We start from the raw sequence: 23,234 nt of genomic DNA, 5'->3' as shown, positions 1-23,234 counted from the left end.
GCATCTAGCGTGATGTTTTGGGGTTCATCCATATTGGTCCTTTTTAAGATTGACTAATATTCCATTGTATGGAGAGCCACATTTTGTTTATCCATTCATCTGTTGGTGAACATTTGGGTTGTTTCCACCTTTTGGCCATTGTGTGTAGTGTTGCTGTGAACATGCGTGTACCTGTACTTGCTTGAGTCCCTGTTTTCAGTTCTTTGGAGTATTTACCTAGGAGTGGAATTGCTGAGTCAAATGGTAATTCTATGTTTAACTTTTTGAGGAATAGCCAAACTGTTTTCCACAGCAGCTGCCCCATTTACAATCCCACCAGAAATGCATGAAGGTTCAAGTTTTTCCCCATCCTTGCCAACACTTGTTATCTTCTGTTTATTTATTTATTTTTTTGTGAGGAGACCAGCCCTGTGCTAACATCTGCCAGTCCTCCTCTTTTTTTGCTGAGGAAGACTGGCCCTGGGCTAACATCCATGCCCATCTTCCTCTACTTTATATGGGACGCCGCCACAGCATGGCTTGCCAAGCAGTGCGTCGGTGCGCGCCCAGGATCCGAAATATATTTTGGGGAAATATCTGTTCAAGTCCTTTGCCCATTTTTTAATCAGGTTGTTTGTCTTTTTTGTTGTGAAGTTGTAAGAGTTGTTTGTGTATTCTAGGCACTAGACCCTAATCACATATGATTTGCACATATTTTTTCCCATTCTATAGGTTGTCTTTTCACTTTCTTGATAATGTTCTTTGATGCCACTCAAAATTTTTATTTTGATTAAGTCCAGTTTATCTGTTTTTCCTTTTGTTGACTGTGCTTTTGGTGTCATACCTAAGAATCCATTGACAAACTCAAGGTTATGGAGATTTACCCCCATGTCTTCTTCTACGAGTTGTATGGTTTTAGCCCTGAGCTAACATCTGTTGCCAAACCTCCTCTTTTTGCTGAGGAAGATTGGCGCCGGGCTAACATCTATGCCCGTCCTCCTCCACCTTATATGTGGGACAGCTGCCACAGCATGGCTTGATAAGCAGTGTGTAAGTCCTCACCCAGGATCTGAACCTGTGAACTCCAGGCCGCCAAAGCAGCTGCTGAAGCAGAGCACGCGAACTCAACCACCATGACCCCAGGTCATTGGTACATTTTGAGTAAATTTTTATGTATGGTGTGAGATAGGAGTTCAACTTCATTCTTTTGCATGTAGGTGTCCATAGCTCATTCTTTTTTTTGTTTTGTTTTTTTGCTGAGGAAGATTCACCCTGAGCTGACATCTGCTGCCAATCCTCCTTTTTTTTTTTTGCTTGAGGAAGATTTGCCCTGACCTAACATATGTGCCAGTCTTCCTCTGTTTCGTATGTGGGTCGCTGCCACAGCATGGCCTCCGACAGTCAGTGTACGGCCATGCCCGGGAACTGGACCTGGGATGCCAAAGCAGAGTGCGCCGAACTTAACCACTAGGCCACGGGGCCGGCCCCCATAGCTCATTCTTAACGGTAACAGCCCCAAGGGGTCAAATGGTGTCTTAAATATCCATTTACTGCCCAATAACAAGTATTCAAAAATTTGGTGAAAAACTCTACAGTGTGAGTACTGGGTACTTCAATAATTGGGGAAAACAAGTAATTCAGTTTGATGGATGAGAATGGCTTTAATTGCCCCACTTAGAGTTCATTTCAGTGGTAGGACCTGGCCCACACTCTGCCCCTTGTGTTCCACTTGAGCCCAGCTGTCCAACTGAAGTATAGTGGAGACCTTGGCCCATGGTCGCAAGCCCTTGCTGGCCCCTGTGTTTGCTGCTGACTTGTGTCCTTGCCTGCAGACTTGCTGCCTCCTCTTCCACCTCTTCCGTGGTGACGGATGTTTATCTTGGCTTCCAGCGTTCTCTGCCTGTGGAGCATTAGGCTCTCCCACCCCTTGTCAGTAGTTTCCTCGTTTGATAACCCGACACTTTGGCTACTTTGAGCATCCTTGCCTTCACCCACTTGTTACCTTTCTGGTCCAAATCAGAACTGTTTCTCATCCCTAACAAAGCAAGGCCCTGTCTTCTCTGGGTCTGAAGCTTCCTCCTTGATTTCAGCTCAAAACTACTCTCTCAGAGCCCCCTTGACCCCATCCCGGGCTTCTCTGGCTGTCCTGTTCTCTTCTTCAATTGTTCTATCTTCTCATTTGGCAGTTTGCATTCGTTGGAAGAATGCTGATGTCTTTTCTCCTCTTTGAATAAAATAATCTTTTGACTGCTCAGCATTTCAGTTTGATCTGTGTGAACCATCTGTGTCTTCTCTGATACTCTCCTGCTTTCTGAACCCTTTTCTCCTGTTTGTCTCCTTCCTGCTCTTCATGTCTGTCTCCCAGAGACATCATCAAAGACTACTGTCTGAAATGTTATGTTTATCTACCTGATTATATGGAAATCATAAGAGAATTAATAAATCTGAAAATGTCAGAATCTTGTCTTGATTCATAAGCTTTTAAAAATATAATTTTAGGGGCTGGCCCTGTGGCGTAGCGGTTAAGTGCACACGCTCCACTGCTGGCAGCCCGGGTTTGGATCGTGGGCACGCACCGACACACCACTTGTCAGGCCATGCTGTGGCGGCATCCCACATAAAGTGGAGGAAGATGGGCACGGATGTTAGCTCAGGGCCAGTCTTCCTCAGCAAAAAGAGGAAGATTGGCATGGATGTTAGATGTTAGCTCAGGGCTGATCTTCCTCACAGAAAAAAAAAATATATATATATATATATATAATTTTAATTTTGGAATAGGTGATACTCCTACTTAGATAAAAAGTCAAAACAAGGGCCAGCCCCAGTGGTCTGTCTAGTGGTTAAGTTCATTGTGCTCCGCTTCGGCAGCCTGGGTCTTCTTCAGTGAAAAAAAAAAAAGTCAAAACAATAAAAATATGCATACAGAAGTCATGCTCCCACTGTCACACGTTTGTAAGCAAATCTCTAGGGTTTTAAGGTCTTTTTTCCCCAATGCAGATATCTGAATAGCACTAAATTAAATACATTCTAGAATTAACATATTAGTGTTGCTGGACATATCATGATGTTAGAGACTTTGGACAAATAACAGTTTACTTTTAAGTTATAACTCTTCCCCACTCTCTGCCCTCCCCCCATATATGTGCATCATTTTAAATGATTACAAAAAATTATTATTATATAATAAAATAATGTTTGTAGGAAGTAATCTTGAAATTGAGCCAAGGAATTTATATCAACTTATATTTTAAATAGTTTCTAAAATCAAAGATTAATCTATGTAAGTTTCATAAAGTTATTTATATTTTATTTTCACAAAGTTTAGTAAATTCTACAAGGACTATATCCTAGAGCAAATCACTGTCTTATGTGTAACTGTTACTACTTTGTGTCATATTTTGGGTTGAAGAAAAATGAAATTTACATAGGAAAAACTGAAGCCAGTAATAGCACTAAAGATGAACATTAGCCACCACATCCTCACTTGATCTTTTTGGCAGAAAGGTCCTTAACTTGCTGATAAAACTAAATGTGCATGTGTTTTTTACTTCTAGATTTGGAATGGAGAGAAATGGAAGGAGATGATTGCGAGTTTCATTATGGAGGTAGGAACTACAGGATTTGGCAACAGATTGGATTGGGGAAAGAGAGAGGGAATGGGTAAAGTGAAAAATAACTGGGATTTTATATTTTGAAAAATTGGGAGAAGTTGCTATCCTAGTAAGAAAGAGAGGCTTCTGAGTTTAGCTTAAATTAATGTGTCAATCCAAGGCACCTGATTGGATTGACACTTCATTTTTGTTTGGTTTTTTAGATGGTACGAATGAGGCTCAGGATGGTGACTTTCCACCAGGTATGTGTTTTCTCTGTTCTCTCTGCTCTAGCTTCCTGTCCTATTGAAAGAGGACATCATCTAGGCTGGTGGTTCCCTGACTGCACCAAAGTCACCTCTAGTCCATTAACCCTTTATGTGCCATTAATAATATGGCCAGAAAAACACCCCCCCAGGGAGCTGTTCCCCATATAAAGTGACATAGTGAGTGAGCTCCGTAGAGGGGAAGCTCAGGAATCTTACAGTTAACAAGTTCCCAAGGTGATTCTAAAGCACAGCTAGGTTTGGGAACCATTCATCTGGTCCAGTGGTTTTGTTTACAGATCTGCCGAGGGTCACACACTGGGCATGAGTGCATATATAAATAAGTTTGTTTGCGCTGGCTTTTCCCTGTCACACTTAACTACCAGGCCACTTAAAAAATAAAAATAGTTGTTCCATGTCTGGATAAGAAAAACAATGTCCCTGGTTTCATTCAGGCAAAACTCAGAAACCTGAGTAGCACCTATGAAGGATTTCTACCACAATGTCTCTCTCCCCACACAGTTCTTTTGTTTCTGGAACAAGTCCACCAGCCCTTGTTCTCTCTGGGGCGATACGGCAGCCACACTGCATATAGAGCTCTCTGAGCCCCTGTGGATGGAGGGTTTCTGAGGCGGAACATTAAGCGGCAGGTGGACCCCTATGGGGGAACGAGACACCTGAGTTCCAGTGTTTTGAGTCCTGCTGGTCACCCAGGAGTTGTCCTGAGTCCATCATATGACTTCTTAAGACTCAAAAAGAGGGCTGGTCACTTGTGCTTCCTCTCGCGGTTTATATGAGCATCTAAGGAAGCATCACAGCTGTCACTTCCTCAAAAAGAAAGGAATGGAGAAAATCCTGGAGCTCAGCAGGATTTGCATTTATTTATTAACATTTAAAATGTACTATTATATGCAGTATGAAAATAGTTAAGATGCCATGGGCAAGACAGGGATGGTGTGAAACCTTTGAAGGCTCATTACTGTTCTGAGCATCTAGTGTTTGTAAGAATTCATATTGTTTTTGGTGATATTTGAAGATCTGAACAAATAAGTGCAGGCTTATGATAATCTCTACCAAATATTTTAATTAAGTAAAAATTTAAAACTGTATTATTGGCTTCAGATTTGAAAAATGGTTGTTTACCTATGATTTCTGTCACTCTATGCCTAGTAATAACTCCCTGTTTCCTTTAAAAATTCTCCAACTCATTTTTAAAGAGAAGAGAATATTAACTAGAAAATCAGAGTGAATTAGTGATTGTGTCTCCTGTGGGAAATTCCTGGTGACAGTGTGAGGGAACCCACTGCTGGGCCCAGAGTGTGGGGTCAGGACGAGGGAGCCCGCTGCTGGGCCCGGAGTGTGGGGTCAGGACGAGGGAGCCCGCTGCTGGGCCCGGAGTGTGGGGTCAGGACGAGGGAGCCCGCTGCTGGGCCCGGAGTGTGGGGTCAGGACGAGGGAGCCCGCTGCTGGGCCCGGAGTGTGGGGTCAGGACGAGGGAGCCCGCTGCTGGGCCCGGAGTGTGGGGTCAGGACGAGGGAGCCCGCTGCTGGGCCCGGAGTGTGGGGTCAGAAGCACGGGAGTATCTTGGAGTGGGGGCATGGTGGAAGAATGGGGCCTGCATTCCACATCAGGGGTACATAGCTGCTCACTCTAGCCAATTAAATTTGGACTCAGTGTTGCTAGATCTTGTAGGTTGGAAGAGAAACCAGACATGTAGACTTTTCCATGAAATCTCCCAATTCTTAATGTGGCCCACATTAGAGAGCTTATCTGGCTATGTTTGGTCCTGGGATGGTGTGATTTTACCTCTGTCTTGGTCTCTGGTGGGCCTAGGGGTACCAGGATCCTGCTCTCTGAAGGAGGCCATCTCCCACCCCGCCATGCTGGCTCTTCCCTCTCACCTCTAACCTGGGCTCTTGACACGCAGGGTGAGCACTTATGTCTTCATTTCTTTCCACAGTGGAGAGGAGCAGACTGCAAGAAATGCTGTCACTTTTGGGACTAGAGACATACCAGGTCCAGAAACTGAGCCTCCAGGACTCCCTGCAGATCAGTAGTGACAGCATGAAGAACTGGGCTCCTCAGGTTCCCAAAGACTTGCCCTGGAATTTCCTCAGGAAGCTGCAGGCCCTCAATGCTGAAGCCAGGAACACCACCATGGTGCTGGACATGCCCCCAGATGCCAGGCCTGTGGAGAAGGAGAGCCAGATGGAAGAGGAGATTATCTACTGGGACACAGCTGACGATATCTCTGCGGACATCTATTCTTTCTCTGAGCTGCCAACCCCCGACACGCCTGTGAACCCCTTGGACCTTCTCTGTGCCCTTCTGCTTTCCTCAGATAGTTTCCTGCAACAAGAAATCGTGGTAAAAATGTCCCTCTGCCAGTTTGCACTCCCTCTCATCTTGCCTGACTCAGAAAACCACTACCACACATTTCTGCTGTGGGCCATGAGGGGCATTGTGCGGACATGGTGGTCACAGCCTCCAAGGGGGGTGGGCAGCTTCAGAGAAGACAGCGTGGTCCTGTTCCGGGCGCCGGCCTTTGCCTTCGTGCGCATGGAGGTCAGCAGCAACTCCAAGTCCCAGCTTCTCAATGCAGTGCTCAGCCCGGGCCACAGGCAGCGGGACTGCTTCTGGCACCGGGATCTGAACTTGGGCACCAACCCTCGGGAGATTGCAGACGGGATGGTGGAAATTTCCTGGTTTCTTCCCAGTGGCAGGGAAGACTTGGACATTTTCCCAGAGCCTGTGGCCTTTCTGAACCTGAGAGGTGACATTGGGTCTCATTGGCTGCAGTTTAAGCTCTTGACAGAAATCTCCTCAGCCGTGTTCATCTTGACAGACAACATCAGTAAGAAGGAGTACAAACTGCTGTACTCCATGAAGGGGTCGGCCACAAAATACTACTTCATCCTGAGTCCCTACCGTGGGAAACGAAACACAAACCTGAGATTCCTGAACAAGTTAATCCCCGTGCTGAAGATGGACCACTCGCACGTTCTCGTGAAGGTCAGCAGCACGGACAGCGCGAGCTTTGTGCGGAGGATCCGCTCCATCGTGGGGCACGTGGCCCGGTCCCCCTGCAGGAGGCTGTCTGTGGAGGAGATGGCGAATGCAGCCCGTAAGCTGGGGCTGAGGGTGGATGAGGACTGCGAGGAGTGTCAGCGAGCGAAAGACCGGATGGAGCGCATCACCAGGAAAATCAAAGACTCGGACGCCTACCGGAGGGACGAGCTGAGGCTGCAGGGGGACCCTTGGAGAAAGGCGGCCCAGGTGGAGAAGGAGCTCTGCCAGGTCCAGTGGGCTGGAGACCCTCCTGAGAAGCACAGGGCTGAGCTGAGGCATCGTTTACTGGAACTTCGAATGCAGCAAAATGGCCACGACCCTGCCTGGGGGGTGCAAGAGTTCATCACAGGCGTCAGCAGCGCCTCCCTGGGCGAGAAGCAGTACTTCCTGAGGTGGATGGAGTGGGGGCTGGCCCGGGTGGCCCAGCCAAGGCTGAGACAGCCTCCGGAGACAATTCTTACCCTGAGACCAAAACACTGTGGGGCAGTGGACTTCAGTGAGGCGCTCTGGCCTGAGCCCCTGGGGGTGGAGCACTTCCTGCGGGAGATGGGACAGTTTTACGAGGCAGAAAGCTGCCTTGTGGAGGCAGGGAAGCTGCCAGCAGGCCAAAGGCGGTTTGCCCACTTCCCAGGCCTGGCCTTGGAGCTGCTGCTGAAGGGGCTCCCCCTGGAGCTGATCGACGGGAGCACACTGAGCACTCCCCTGCGCTGGGTCACAGGGCTCCTGAAGGAGCTGCACATCCGCCTGGAGAGAAGGTCGCGACTGGTGGTCCTGTCAGCGCTGGGCGTGCCGGGCACAGGCAAGTCCACCCTTCTCAACACCATGTTTGGGCTGCGGTTTGCCACGGGGAAGGGCTGTGGTCCTCGAGGGGCCTTTATGCAGCTCATCACAGTGGCCGAGAGCTTCAGCCAGGACCTGGGCTGTGACCACATCCTGGTGATAGACTCTGGAGGCTTGATAGGGGGGGCTCTGACCGCCGCTGGGGAGAGGTTTGAGCTGGAGGCTTCCCTGGCCACTTTGATTATGGGGCTGAGCAACGTCACCGTGGTCAGTTTAGCTGAAACGAGGGACATCCCACCGGCTATTCTGCATGCATTTCTGAGGCTGGAAAAAACGGGGCACATGCCGAACTATCAGTTTGTATACCAGAACCTTCATGATGTGTCTGCCTCCGGCCCCAAGCCGAGAGAGAGGAGGCAGCTCCTGGATCAGCCCAGTGACGTGAGCAGAGCTGCAGTGCAAATGGAGAAACAGGGCGATGGCATCCGGACGCTGGCTGACCTGGCCTTTTGTGACCCTGAGAGGCAGCACATTTGGCACATCCCTGGCCTGTGGCATGGAGTGCCTCCCATGGCCGCTGTGAGCTTGGGGTACAGCGAGGCCATTTTTGAACTAAAGAGATGCCTGCTAGAAAACATCAGGAATGGCCTGTCCAACCAAAACAAAAACATTCAGCAGCTCATTGAGCTGGTGAGGCGGCTCTGAGTCGGGAGAACAGAGGTTCAGCTGCCGGAGGCCTGCCGTGGGCAGCCTGTTCTGATGGGGGTGTCCGCATGGGGCTGTACCTGGCCCCTGAGGGGGGCTGGTGCCCGACCCACATGAGAAGGGAGAAAAGCAAAAGGCAGGGGTCTGGAGTTTCCTAAACAGTGTTAAGAAAGGAAGTCAACTCACAGACCAGCTCAGAGATGCTCTCGGGAGTTTAATAGCCCTGGGCTTCGGGGGTGGAGACACAGCCGTAATTTGTTGTCTCTGAGCTCCTTTCGAGGCCCCTGGGGGTTCAGCCTCTTGTGCAGCTGCTCTTCTCCATCTGCCCCTGGAGTGGAGAGTAGCTCCCCATCACTGCAGCCCGGCAGACAGGTACAGGATCGAGGTCAGAAGGTGCCCTGAGGAAGCAGAGGGAGGCCTTTCCTCCAGCGCACCCCAGCCTTGGTGACTCAATCCTGCCTGTTTAGGGAGGGCCCTCAGTGTGCAGGGCAGCCGGGGCACTCTATTTATTGACTGACCTGTGAAGCTTCCCCACCCCGCCCCAGGAGAGGTCCTGCTCGCTCTGCCGCGCCCTACAGCACTCTGTTTACACCTCTGCCACAACACTCAGCGCTGTGCATCGTGACTTACCTGTTCACCTCTGCCCCTCCCCTAGGCTGTGAGCTCCTTGAGGGCAAGGGCTGGACATTACCCAGCTTTGTACCCCTAGGGCCTGGCACACTATGGGCGCTTAATAAATGTGTGTTGAATGAATGAAATGAATGAATGTGCAAATGATGGTAATGGGCAGGTTCCTCTCTGTGCCTTAATTTTCCTGTTTCCTGAAGAGGATCAGTGTCAGTCTGAGGAGGGTGCAAAATAGAATGTCTGAAGTGGTGAACATCTGAGAGAAGGGTCTGAAAAAGGCCACGCTGTTCCTTTCTAAGCAGAGACCCATTCTTCAGGCTGTTACTAGGAAACTGAACTGTCTTGGCGGAAACTTCGAGGTATCTCCACCATGATCCCATTTGATAGGTGAGGAAAGGAGGCCTGGAGCAGTTCAGCAGTGCAGCCCAGCCACACCCCTGCATAGGTGTTGATGAGTAAGCCGGTGCCCTCAGCCCTACACCTCTGCTCCTGACCACTCGTCTTCCCCAAACTCCCACAGCTGCCAGGCTCACCCCTCGCCTGGCCCCTCAGTGTCAGCCCTTTGTCCCACTTCCGTGTCTCTGTGGCCAGGCACCCTCCCTCATATCTTCCATGGCCCGGTTGCCACCATTCAAGCTAGAATGTAGGGCTCCTCCACTGTCGATTCCCCAGCTGGAATCCTTGCCTGCGCTGGCCCTTACCAAGGGCCAGGGTCACCTCAGTGAGCCTTGGACCCCAACCCCACTAGCTCTGGGAATCTCTGCTTAGGCCTTGGGGCCTCCTTCCCTCTACATTTTGTGATTTCAGGGAAACTAGGCCCCCAGGCGGTGACCAGGTCCTCCTCTGTGTTCCTTGTACTCCTTTGGCCAGACTCGGCAAGGGAGCCCTTGGGACTGGAACCCCTTCTTGAACAGCAGGCTCGTTGTGCCCTTTTCTGGAGTCCCAGGATGCTACACCTGCAGCTCCCTTGATGTTAACAATGTTGCCCCCTGCGTTCTGGGGACCAGCCTCCAGACATGTGGAACTGAGGCTGAAGGCAGTACTGGAACTCTGGAAACCTGATCTATCTTTTTCTGATAAATTTAGGAAAACCTTTTCCCTTCTGAAACTCAAAAAGAATCTCTAATCCTCAGGCACTAGGAACTCACCTCTTCCTGGATCGTAAATAACACAAATTTTAAGACGTTGGTTCACCTGGAAATACCAAAACCTCGTCTTACTCCCCCCAGGTGCTTCTCCAGCACTGTAGGAATGTCACCCAGGACACTCCTGGGCCCCAAGTTCAGGCACTGGAAACCTCGCTTAGCATTGGTTGACTATCAACCAGTTCCCTCAAGTTATTCCTGAAATCTGAAACAGGGAAGCCAGCCCTCGTGGCTCCCTACTAATCAAAGATTCTTTACCTTGGGTCTATCCATTGTGCAAAGATAAGGTTCAGACATTGAATTCCTGAAAATTAGATGTGTGCTTTTATTTCTAGGGAAAGAGTTCATAGCTTTCAACAGATTTTCAAGAGGCTGCAGGATCCGAAACAGATTAATAACTGCTTAGTAATCAGGAAAATTATTCCATGCATCCCAGGACCTAAGATACTATGAAATTACATCAAACATTTGCCCAGACTCTTTAGACTTTTGAAAACAGACCAGTCTAAAGACTGGATGTAACAGACTGAGCAGGAGGTTTCCCTGGGCAGCCCCAGGCAGGACCACTGTGGAGGACACGCAGTCAAGCAGCCAAGGAATTCTGGAACTGCCTGGGCGGTGTGGAAAGACCATCACCTCTCTCAGGTGCAGGGACAGGAGAGGTTGCCCTGGAGCTGAGTGATTTTTCCAAAAAGTCAGTTATGACGCTCCCTTCACCCTCGTTTAGAGGTTGATGTTTCAATTCCATGACCTGCAAAAGGGGTGCACCTTCAGACCCTAAAGTCAGTGCCACTCTTGTGATTCAGATTTCCACAATACCCAGCTCTTGCCTAGCGGCCCTAGAGCTCAAAACACTAAGCATCAGCATGCCCCGCCATCACCACAGCCGGAGGGCACCCCCCACATCAGACCTGAAGACATCTTCAGAGACTGAGAGGCCCCAGACCTTGCCAGGTGACGTCCTTGAAGCCAAGCTTAGTGATGCGAGAGCCACTCGGAAGAGTGGACAGGGCTGCTCGCGCGGGACCCTGTTACTTGGGTGAAAGCATGAACCATGTCAGTGATCTTGGAGTAAATGGCCTGGGAGTCTTTGAGACTAGGCACAAGAGTGCCTGCCCCTCTCCTGGGAGGTGGGAAGTAGCTCACCTCAGCATGCAGGACGCTGGCCTGGTTCTGAACCTCGGCCTTGCTTCCTGCTAATTCCACAGCCCTTGAGCACAGTCACTACACTTCACTAAACCTTAGTCCCCCTACTAGCACTTGCTCTTTGGTGAGTGCACAAAGGCTGGTTTTGGAGGAGCAAGTCTGTGCACACAAGGCACCAGAAGCCGTGTCTACACCAGTCTGCACATCCATGAGGTTCATGCAAAGGAAACTGCCTGCTTTCTACATCAATCTCAAACATTTTAACATGGCAAACAGGATTTATCTTGTAATCAATCAGTGGTATCTTAAAATTAATTTGCAGCCATTTCTCTTTCTTCATGGTATATAAAGCAATGTTTTCTAATTGATGTTATCTTGGATGTACTGAAACACTACCTAGAAGGGCTCGTGTTGAGAAATCTGTACCAGTGTAAACCTAATGTGGTATCTCTCCCCAGCTCCTCAGATGTGAATTAGCCCAGTAAAGAAAAATCCTTTTTTTCCTGAGGCAGTAATAAAAAAAAGATGTTGGCTATAAACCTATCCTGGGTTCCGAAGACTTCAACAAAATTACATCAGATGTGGTTTTACAAGCACCCCTGAGACAAGACTGCAGAAGAGGGCCAAGGTGATCTTTTTTTTTTTAAAGATTTTTATTTATTTATTTTTTCCCCCCAAAGCCCCAGCAGATTGTTGTATGTCATAGCTGCACATCCTTCTAGTTGCTGCATGTGGGACGCGGCCTCAGCATGGCCGGAGAAGCGGTGCGTTGGTGCGCGCCCGGGATCCGAACCCAGGCCGCCAGCAACGGAGTGCGCGCACTTAACCGCTAAGCCACGGGGCCAGGGCCAAGGTGATCTTGATCCTGGTTCTGGCGACTTCCCACCCCTCACTCCACAGCACCCACACTCTGGACTCCCTGGCTTCATTCATGCTATTGTCTGCCTGGGGCCTCCTGCCACCTGTCCTTGTTCCTGGCTGACTCTGGCAGGCACTTCTCCCTCAGGATGGCCTCTGATGGCAGCCCACCTCCATTCCACCACCTGAGGGGGTCAGGGGCCTTTATGTGCTCCTGTCATGGTCCTTATGTTTTTTTTCGGTGAGGAAGATCAGCTCTGAGCTAACATCCATGCCAATCCTCTTTTTGCTGAGGAAGACCGGCCCTGAGCTAACGTCTGTGCCCATCTTCCTCCACTTTATATGGGACGCCACCACAGCATGGCCTGACAAGTGGTGCATCTGTGCGCGCCCAGGATCCAAACCCAGGCCACCAGCAGTGGAGCACGCGCAGTTAACCGCTACACCACGGGGCCGGCCCCGTCATGGTCCTTATCTTAACCTCGTTCCACCTGTCTGCTTTTCTGCTCTCCCCATCTGAGCTCCCTATGGAAGGCATAGTGTCTCACACATTTTTGTCTTCAAATCTAGCACGGCATCTGAGAACCAGGGAGTGAGGTCTCAATTGCCAGAACACATGGGGCCCATTTCTCATCCACTTATGCCAAGCCCTGACTTTTAGCCCAGGGCCCCAGTGTGGCGCACAGCGTTTCTAATTGGTTTCGCTATCAGGAGACTGGACTTGCTCAGCACCCCAAAGCTGAAGTCAGTAATTATAGTTGGGACCTAACCCAGTGAACCTACCCCTTCTTCCTGTGCCTCAACAGAGGGAGAGGGGGTGGGAGAACGGAGCAGGAGCTCCCAGGGAAACATGGGATTAGAGCCCCTCTGGCTACCTGTTGGAGAAAGAAGAGGACGATTCAAGACTCTGCTTTAACTTGGTTTCAGTGGTTAGTTGGCCTAGTTCCCAGAATAGAGCTGAGAGCCTCTGGGATTCTTCTTGGTGAATGGGTTGGTTATTAGGAGAAAACAAATTGCCAGGAGTAATGTGGAAACCATAGGTTTGCAAAATGCAAGGTTACAAAGTGTCAGCAGTTCTGAGTTAGGGGAAGTCAGTCTCGTGTGGGGTTGTCTCCGCGAGCCCGCAGCCAACAGGAAAGCAGACGTCTCCGGCTGGGGCTCCCCTCCCTGAGGTTAGATTTTGGTGAGCTCCAGGAAATAAACACCATGTTCCAGGCTGGACTGTGCTCTGCAAGTCCAGGTGGGCCCAGAGTCTCCCCTTCCCACAATGTTGCCCTACAGCCCGGCCGGTGATACAGGTGACCCCTTGGGCTGTGCCGGATCCAGTGGACAGACTGTCTCAAAGAAGTCCAGACCACCCAGCAGGCCTCTCCTCTGCCTTGTGGCCCAAGAGGGACAGGCCTGGACTAAGGGCAATCCGCTCAGAGAGAGAGCTGCCATGGTGTTGCAGGACCAGTGGTAGAAAAGGGGAGTAGGGGAGTAAGGAGCATCCAACAGCCGTCTCCCCAAACGGGGTCTCTACCAATCAGTTCTGGGAGGTTCCCACAAACCTTGGAGTTTAGGACACTGATTCTCAATCCTGGCTGTAAATCAGGATCATCAGAGGAGCACTGAAACAGCACAGGTACCACCCCTCTAGTCCCATACTTGTGCTATGGGGCCCAGAGCACTCCAACATGCAGCCAGGGTTGAGAACCACTGCTTTGAGAACATAAAAGCGACTCTTTGGTTATCATAAGGAGAGTAAAGAGGGTCACGTCTGAGAAAAAATGGTTGCACATCCCCATCTCCCCAGGGCTCTAGTCCGGGCCTCCCAGCTGGGGTGCCCTTCGTGTGGGTCACTTGTTCCTAGATGTGGCTGCTGCATATCCAGGAAGCCCCGTAGGACCAGTCCCGAGCAGTCTGCGCACAGACACACAGGCCATTCCCCCATCCTACGTGGTTTTGAATGCACACCCCCACCCACTGATGCAGTGGAACCCCAGATGCGGAACAAGCATGTTTTGGAACAAGAAGGCTTGCTGCCATTTGCTATTTCTGTAATCTCAGGTGAGTCTCTGAGCCTCCATCTTCTGATCTGCAAAACCTGGACAAAACTGCCTCCTTTACAGGACTGATGGGAGAAGCAAAGTGCATCAGAACACTAACAAATGGAAATTACAGAAAAATAAAACATCCCATTAAAGTTCTTCCACTGGCGATTTAAAACAATGTAACAATTTATACTAATGTATTAAAATCTCGTTTTAAGTTCTTTTAATCATGCAAACACACTCACATGACCCCCAATCAAGGAACCAGCTGAAACCCTTTCTGCAACAAGGCATGGTATAAACAAAGACAATAAACAAAAGGTAGGTAACAGGATATTTGAACCATGAAAGGTCTAGATTAGTTTGGAATTCCTGGGAGACACCCCAGGCATAAGGGAGAGCGGCTTGAATAAAGAAAAACAACAAATTCGACTGGATTATTGCCTACTGCCTCCAAGGCAAAACTCAAACCCCTGCTCCCCTGGCAGCCCTGCCTCCTGCTGCTCCAGTAGAAGTCGGTGACTTGTCACCTTTACTGGAAAACCAGCCTCTTCTCCTTGCCTCTGGTAAGGGTGCTGGTCCTGTGAGTCTTCAGAAACCCTTAATAGCTGGTTCATCTCCCTACGAGAATGTAGATATCAGGAACTCGGCCAGGCATGTTACAATGTAATTTTCAGGACAACCATCATTGTCTCCATTTTACAGATGAGAGAAACTGAGGCTCAGAAAAGTCAAGTCACTTACCTAAATTGCACAGCCAGGAAGCAATAATTCAGACAGATCCTATGTTCCTCACCACTTGGGAGCAGAATTATAAAACTTATCAAATTATAAAATTATCAAACTTTATGGAAACTTTGAAAAGAAAAAAAGATACTACTAGAGTCCTTCAGGAAAAGTTGAAAGTTCTTACATTTGGAAAGTATTGTGGTTGGAGAACATGTCATTCCTGTTCTGTCCGCTTATCCAATATGCATAACAGTTGGAAACCACAGTTTAAAAATTTAGAAATAAAATATGCCTAGTGAAGTGGGCAGGAAAGACGCTGTCCCTTTATTAAGGGCCGAGGACTGGGCTTCCAGTGGTCAAACGAACCTTGATCATGGACAATGTACTAGACTGAAGCCAAGACCAAGAGACGTAGGTCCTGGTCCCTCTCTGCCCCTCCCCAGTGTGATTTTGGGCAATTCAGCGTCCACCTTTGCCAGCGTTTCCCTCCCCTCCTTATAGATGATAATCTAGTCCTCCCTCTCAAACCACAGCAGTATGCAAGCAGTATTAGGATGAATGACGTAGGTCAAAAACGGCCAAATGTTGGCAATTTCACGATTCAAACTAACAACCAGTAACAGCTATCTATCCTAACAGCTCTATGCGGTAGTAATATTAACAAAACCCATTTTATAGGTCATGGAACTGAGGCTCAATTGTTCAAAGATTGTTACATCTGGGCCCGATTCCAGAGCCCATGTTTTCTTCCATTACTACGGTGACTTCTGAAATAAGATACCAGTGTTGCTATTTTTCCCTCTGCCATTAATAATTACTGGATAGCAATCACAGCGGCAATGCTCTGGTTTGAGCATTACAGGCTCTGTGCTATCCCCATGAATTTCCTTACTATCCGGTACTTTCTCCCTTACTTAAAATTTTCCTTCCCCAAGGCCAGTATGGTCACATATGAAACCCTACACTCATCCTTGAGGAATTGGGTAAAGTTTTAACCAAAACATATTTCTTCTTTATTTGTGGATAAAAGCCAAGTTTTGTTTGCTTGTTCTTTAGCAATATTATTTGGAGGCAGAAGTCAGCAGCCTAATTTCTAGAACCTGGGAAAACGCTCCGGGCCGCTCGGAGCCCGAAGGCCCAGGCTGGGCGGCGGCCGAGCGGACGCGGCTCTTCCCTTCGGCCCGCTCCCTCTTCAGAACACCCGTCGCCCCTGCTAGTGCGAGCTCTTTGCGGGCGAAAGCTCACGCTTTGCGTCATTCAATTTCCGGATCTGGAATACGACGCACACAACGACCGGGGCAGGGCGCAGAGGTGCAGGGATAAGGGTTACACGCGTGCGGGGGGCGCGGGGAGGCCCCGCTCCCACCCCCCTCCGTCCCGCACAGGTCACCTCGCAACCGAGGAGCCGCGGCCCCGCCCCCAGACGGGAGGCCCCGCCCCGCCCCTCGCCGGCTCCCATTTAGTCCCGGCCGCGGCGCGGAATGCGGGCGGTGACCTTTACCCCGGGGGCCGCCCCGCCCCGCCCCCCTGCGCGGCGCCGCGCCCCGACACGCGCGCTCCGCCCGGCCCAAGATGGCGGCGCCCATGTGCGGCCGGGGGCTGGGGCTGCGGGTGAGTGGGCGCCGCGGGCGGTGCGGGCGGTGCGGGCGGTGCGGGCGGGACGGGGTGGGAGCCCTAGTTGCTATCTCACGCCCCCTCCGCTCACAGCTGCTGTCCTGGAGCCGGGAGCTGCCGTGCGCCTGGCGCCCTCTGCACACCTCTACAGTCTGCGCCAAGGTGAGCGCGGCGGGCGGGGGCGGGGGCGGGGGCCGGGGCCGGGGTCGGGAGGGGCGTGTGCAGGGGCGGAGGCTTGGGGGCCTGGGGCCGGGGGTGAGGTCGGGTAGGGGGTTCTGGGGCGCGAGGGGCGAAGGGTGGGGGCCTAGGGGCGGAGTCCTAGGTGGTGGAGGCGGGCTGGGGGGTTCGGGGGCCCGAGGGGCGGGGGCGAGGGCGGCCGGGTCGCTGGGCGCACTGAGTCATGGCCCTCTTTGCTCCTAGAATCGGGCAGCCCGAGTCCGAGTAAGCAAGGGCGACAAGCCAGTGACCTACGAGGAGGCACACGCACCTCACTATATCGCCCACCGCAAGGGCTGGCTGTCGCTGCACACGGGTAAGGGGACGATGCCTGTCTAGGTGGCAGGAGAGGACGACAGCGTGCTAGGAGGCCGGCGGTACGACCCCGGGCCCCACCGAAGGAGAAGTTTTCAATGGTGACTGTCACACAAGCACAAAATGAACACGTGTCAGGTTTTATTCAACTCAGTAGTTGATAGGAGAGTCAGAAATAAGTCAGACACGTTCAAAGGAGAAGCAAAAAAGCGGAGACATATAGAGGAATGCTGAAATGTATTTGAAAGGAAGGCAAAACTGGCTTTTCCATGGGGAGCAAGGACTCACACCTCCACAGAAATTATTTGCATGCCTAAAGACAAGAATTATTTTGCATTGCTATCAGTTAACTATAATTTACAGAGATGTAAAATAGCTCAGAGGCAGTGAAAGGGGTGAAACCACGTAGAATACGATGCGGAAGAGTGTGCTCTAAACATTGCAGTTTTCCATCGAAGCACACATTTTTCTCTACAAGTGTATACAGTTGACCCTCATTATTCGGAGATTCTGTATTTGTTAATTTGGTTATTGTGTGTGCGTTTACGGTCTTGCTCAGACATGGGGAGAGCAGCAATCCCACGTGCACCTTCCCAGCTGAGGTTGAACAAGGCTCTGCCTTCTTGTTTCAGCTTTCATATTGTAAGCAAGTGTCCTTTTCGATATCTATTAGTACCACAATTTTGCAGTTTTGTTGGTGATTTCACTGCTTTAAAATAGCCTGTAATGCTTGAAGTGATGTCTAGCGTTCCTAAGCACAAGGCTGTGATGTACCTTTCAGAGAAAATATGCATGTTAGATAAGCTTCCTTCAGGCATGAGTTACAGTGCTGTTGGCAGAGAATTCAGTGTTAATCAGCCACATGTAATAAATAAGGTGTCCTTAAACAGAAACACACATAAAGCAAGGTCATGTATTGATCTGTTTTCACAAATTATAACCAAAGGCTTGCAGAAACCTAACCCTGTATTTCTCCTGGGAGCAGTTCGTTGTTCATAGTGACTTTGAAGAACATATACTGTGAATTACTGAGAGTCAATTTTGTTCAGTACGAGTGTTCTCAACTTGGGTGTTTGAGATGCTTATATCTAGAGAACTTAAAATACAGATTCCTGTCCCCCACCCTTGTCAGATTCTGGTTCTAAGGTCTGGGGGGGTGTGGGGGAGAAATTCTCAACAGATACTGTAAGAAGTAGGGAGATTCCAGGGTCGGCACTGAGAGTCCACTGGTTGAGCCCATGGCCCTGGCTGGTAGGAGAGCTCGTGTCCCTAATCTCAGAAGTAGCTGGTGGCCTCCTCTCTGGCCCGTTGGCTGACCAGTCAAGAAAGAGTGGGAAAGGGACTAGACATGGAGGGATCATTTGAGTTTTGAGCCCTGGCTCAGGCCTCAGCCTTCCCTTTTGTAAAACAAGAGCAATGGTAATAGCTCCTTCACAGGATTGGCTTGGGAATTTAGTGAAATAAGGTACTTTGAACTTTAAAGTGTTATTTTTTTTATTCCACTTACAGAAGAAAATAGAAGAGGCTGGGGTGGGAGGTGGAATTGAGTGCCCAGTGCTCTCGGAGGTCACCTCAGGAGTTCTGGCCGACTCTCTGTGGTGCCCTTCTCTCATCAGGTAACCTGGATGGAGAGGACCATGCTGCAGAGCGAACCGTGGAAGATGTTTTCCTTCGCAAGTTCATGCTGGGCACTTTCCCAGGCTGCCTGGCCGACCAGATTATCCTGAAGCGCCGGGCTAACCAGGTGGAGATCTGTGCCCTGGTGCTGAGGCAGCTGCCTGCACACAAGTTCTACTTCCTCGTGGGCTACAGTGAGACTCTGCTGTCCCACTTTTACAAGTGTCCTGTGCGGCTGCACCTCCAAACTTTGCCCTCTAAGGTTGTGTATAAGTACATCTAGGACAATCGCATTTTTTGCATCAAGCTCTAGCCTGCAAAGGACAGAATCGTATGGGAAAGGAGTGCAGTAGAAATGGGGGAAAATACATCCCCACAGAGTACTGAGGCTTCATTGTCAAAGTTGCACAGGTGACAGGTGTTGAATAAATAGACTCTCCATGTTGTCTTCCTGTCTTTTTCAGTCTGTCTTTACTCTTCAGGTGAGGGAACTGGAGTAGGGTTTCTTTGAGGATGCTCCAGCACTCCCAGGAAGGCTGCCAGTTGTCTGAGGTTTAGGCAGTAGCCACAATTCAATAAGTATCTTGTGCGATCACTGTGTCGGGAACTTTACGTAAAGCTCTTTGTTTCCTTTCAAAATGGCAAGATCTATTTTTGGTGGTTATGAAGTAATCAATGTTAATTTTTAAAAAATCAAAACGATATGGACATGTATCAAATCGATCATGAAACTTTCTTATAATTCTACCCCAGAGAGAACTATTTACTATGAACAGTGTATTTTATTTCCAGATATACTTTTGTCCCAGAAGTACTTCAATGCATACTCATTGTTTATTAAACAAGCTTTTAACTGAGCACCTACTCTGTGCCAGACACTCTTCTAAGTGCTTGGAACCCATCAATGAACAAAACATTCTGTTCCAGGATCCCTGCCTTCAGGACATGTGTATCCCAGAGGATTGGGGCAGGGAGGGTTAGGCGGCATTGAAGACTCCAAGCAGGTGAGGCAGGTAGACGAGCAGGTAAATGGGGGAGAGCATTTCAGAAAGCCGCGTCTGCAAAAGCGGCACATGGCGCTGGGAGGTGGGGCAGGGATTGCACACCTTTAACTTCACCCGTCACTGACCTTGACTCTCACCTTGACCATGACCCTGCTACCCTCACCTTGACCCTGAAACTCGACCTAACACACACACCCTAATCTTGACCCTGATTGTCGCCCTGAGCCTTACCTTCACTCTGACAGTAATGCTCTCCCTGCTCCTACCCACTACTGGACCTTCGCCCTCAGCCTCACTCTTAGCCAGGTTCTCACCTGACCCTCTCCTAATCATGTCTCTGACTCCGACGCTGATTTTGACTGATGGACCATACCCTGACCCTGTGTCGCTCATGTTTACCATAGCCCTGATTCTGAATCAGAGCTTCACTCTGAAAACTTCATCCTAACGCTGTCTGACCGCATGACCCTGACTGACCTCATCCTAATTCTAACACACCCTTGTGTTGATTCTGACCGTGATCCTCACCCAAACTCTTAACGTGGCTTTAACCACAAACCTGAAAGTCATTTAAATCTGACCCGAACCCTGACCCTACTCATTGCTAAACCAGGTTCTGAGTCTGACCTTGACCCTGAAACTCAGCTGTCACCCAGACCCTGTTGCTCACACAGATCTGACCCTACTCTTGACCCTGATTCTAACAATTAACCCTGAAGCTGATTGTCATTCAGGCCCTGAGACCCTCCCTGACACCCTGCTGACGAAACTCAATGTGAGCCTCACCCTGACCCTCTGACCTTCACTCTGACACTGACCCTGACCCTGGACCTGACTTTACATCTGAATTTGACCCTCACCCTATACCTGATTCTCACCATAACACTGACTGACCTGAAGGTGTTCTGACCCTCACCCTTACTCTGACTGTGACCTGACTGAACCTCGCTCTCGCTGATGCTGGACCTCAGCTGGACATGATCATGTCCTGACCTTCATGACCCTCATCTACCCACATACTGATCATGAAACTTCACTTGACTCTGAACCTTACCCAGATCCTCAACCTGCCACTGGCCCTTATCCCATGCCTGAGTATGACCCTGATGCTCACCCTCGCCTTGATATTGACCATTAGAGACTCACCCAGATCTTGACCCTGATCCTTTCTTAATTTTATTTATTTATTTATTTTCCCCCCAAAGCCCCAGTAGATAGTTGTACGTCATAGTTGCACATCCTTCTAGTTGCTGTATGTGGGACGCAGCCTCAGCATGGCCGGAGAAGCGGTGTGTCGGTGCGCACCCGGGACCCGATCCCAGGCCGCCAACAGTGGAGCGTGAGCACTTAACCGCTAAGCCACGGGGCCGGCCCAACCCTGATCCTTTCTTTTTCATTGAAATATATTTGACATATAACCTGTAAATTTAAGATGTACAACACATTAATTTGATAGATTTATATATTGTAATATGATTACCAGTGTAGTGATAATTAGCACCTCTATCATGTTACATTAACTATCCTTTTATTTTTAGTAGTTAGAATAATTAAGTTCTAGCCTTTTAGCAAGTTTGATGATTATGATACAGTATCGTTGTCTATATTCACTATACTGTGCATTATATTTCTAAGGCTTATTTACTACTAGTTGTGAGTTTTGTGAGATGAATAAAGGAAACCTCAACTAAATTGGAGTTGGCAGGCCTGTAGGGGGAGCTGTCATGCCCTGTCGTACATCATCAGTTCCTCCAAACAGGAAGAGACATTGGCTTGAGCGACTGCCGCAAGAAGTACAACAACTTTACTGCTGAAGGAAGATTTATCTCCCCACCTGGCAACAGCCCAGCCAATGAGAAACACTGTAACTCAGCCAATGAGAAGATGTTGCCATCTCAAACTGTCACTTTCCTCCAATGAACTTTCCTTTAGGAAGCTTAATTCTGGACTTCCTGTTCTGTTCTATTAGTCTATGTGTCTATTTCTGTGCCAGTACCATAATTTGTTATTGTTACTGTAGCTTCATAGTATAGTTTGAAATCAGGAAGTGTGATAACTCTGCCTTTGTCCTTTTGCCTCAGGATTGCTTTGGCTATTTAGGGTCTTTTGTGTTTCCACACAAATTTTAGTATTGTTTTTTCTATTTCTATGAAGAATGCCATTGGTATTTTGATGGGGATTGCATTGAATCTATAGATGGCTTTGAGCAGTGTGGACATTTTAACAGTATTAATTGTTCTGATCCATGAACATGGGATGTCTTTCTTTTTGTTTCCTTCAATTTCTTTCAGCGAAGTCCTGTAATTTTTTTTTTTTTTTGTGAGGAAGATCAGCCTTGAGCTAACATCTGATGCTCTTGTTTGCTGAGGACGATTGGCCCTGGACTAACATCTGTGCCCATCTTCCTCTACTTTATATGAGTGTGTGCCTGAGCTCCGAACCTGCGAACCCTTGGGCTGCCAAAGCAGAGCGCGTGCACTTAACCGCTGTGCCACCGTGCCAGCCCCAAAAGTCTTGTAATTTTCATTGTACAGATCTTTCACTTCCTTGGTTAAGTTTAATCCTAAGTATTTTATTGTTGTTGATGCTATTGTGAATGGCATAGTATTCTTTTTTTCTTTTTCAGATATTTCATCTTTAGTGTGTAGAAGTGCAACTGATTCCTGTATGTTGATTTTGTATCCTGCAACTTTACTGAAATTGTTGATTAGCTCCAATAATTTTTTGGTTGAGTCTTTGGGATTTTCTGTATACAGAATCATATCACCTGCAAATAGCAACAGTTTTACTTCTTCTTTCTCAATTTGGATACCTTTTATTTCTTTGTGTTGCATAATTGCTCTAGCTAAGACTTCCATTACTATGTTGAATAAGAATGGTGAGCGTGGTCATCCCTGTCTTGTTCCTGATCTTAGAGGAAAAGCTTTCGATTTTTCTCCATTGAATATGTTAGCTGTGGGTTCATATTTGGCCTTTATTATGTTGATGTATGTTCCTTCTATACCCAATCCACTGATGGTTTTTATCATGAAAGGATGTTGTATTTTGTCAAGTGCATTTTCTGCATCTATTGAGATGATCGTGTGATTTTTATCTTTGATTTTTATTAATGTGATGTATTACATTTATCGATTTATGTTATGTTGAACAATCCTTGCATTCCAGGGGTAAATCCTACTTGGTCACAGTGTATAATCCTTTTTCTGTGTTCTTGAATCCAGTTTGCTAATATTTTTTTGAGAATTTTTGCATCTATATTTATCAGGGATATTGGTCTATAGTTTTCTTGTGATGCCCTTATCTGGCTTTAGCATCAGGGTAATGCTGGCCTCATAGAATGAGTTTGGAAGTATTCCCTCCTCTTCAACTTTTCAGAAGAGTTTGAGAAGGATTGGTGTTAATTCTTTGAACGTTTGGTAGAATTTGCCAGTGAAGCCATCTGGTCCTTGGGTTTTCTGTGTTGGGAGGTTTTTGATTACTGATTCAATCTCTCTATTTGTTATTCATCTGTGCAGATTTCCTATTTCTTCCTGATTCATTC

General features: G+C 48.6%; 2 protein-coding genes across 7 annotated transcripts in view; both read left to right on the top strand.

Moving 5' to 3' along the window:
* Positions 1-11,850, top strand: part of URGCP (upregulator of cell proliferation) — a 72,983-nt gene extending 61,133 nt beyond the window's left edge. For all 6 annotated transcript variants that reach the window (XM_014793620.2, XM_004438315.3, XM_087440301.1 and 3 more), the window contains 3 exons: positions 3,534-3,584; positions 3,794-3,832; positions 5,796-11,850. In XM_014793620.2, coding sequence (XP_014649106.1) covers positions 3,551-3,584; positions 3,794-3,832; positions 5,796-8,389 — 2,667 coding nt within the window. In that variant the 5' untranslated portion in view covers positions 3,534-3,550 and the 3' untranslated portion in view covers positions 8,390-11,850. The remainder of the gene's footprint in view (positions 1-3,533; positions 3,585-3,793; positions 3,833-5,795) is intronic.
* A 4,609-nt stretch (positions 11,851-16,459) lies between these two features.
* MRPS24 (mitochondrial ribosomal protein S24) lies at positions 16,460-19,546 on the top strand. Its single transcript, XM_087441905.1, has 4 exons — positions 16,460-16,538; positions 16,635-16,703; positions 16,962-17,073; positions 18,689-19,546. Exons 1-4 carry the CDS (start codon positions 16,500-16,502, stop codon positions 18,970-18,972), a joined length of 504 nt encoding a protein of 167 aa, XP_087298031.1. The 5' UTR covers positions 16,460-16,499; the 3' UTR covers positions 18,973-19,546.
* The last annotated feature ends 3,688 nt before the right edge of the window (positions 19,547-23,234 follow it).

The sequence above is a fragment of the Ceratotherium simum genome, chromosome 1, assembly GCF_057802395.1.
Source record: "Ceratotherium simum simum isolate JZ-2026a chromosome 1, ASM5780239v1, whole genome shotgun sequence".
Taxonomy (NCBI): domain Eukaryota; kingdom Metazoa; phylum Chordata; class Mammalia; order Perissodactyla; family Rhinocerotidae; genus Ceratotherium; species Ceratotherium simum.
Note: the sequence above shows the minus strand (reverse complement) of the source record. Positions and strands in the feature narration are given on the sequence as shown.

Excerpts from the sequence above, each read along its gene's own strand:
- MRPS24 (XM_087441905.1), top strand. The coding sequence starts at position 16,500 with ATGGCGGCGCCCATGTGCGGCCGGGGGCTGGGGCTGCGG. Across the intron at positions 16,539-16,634 it reads GCCGGGGGCTGGGGCTGCGG|CTGCTGTCCTGGAGCCGGGA; the intron begins GTGAGTGGGCGC and ends CTCCGCTCACAG. Across the intron at positions 16,704-16,961 it reads CCTCTACAGTCTGCGCCAAG|AATCGGGCAGCCCGAGTCCG; the intron begins GTGAGCGCGGCG and ends CTTTGCTCCTAG.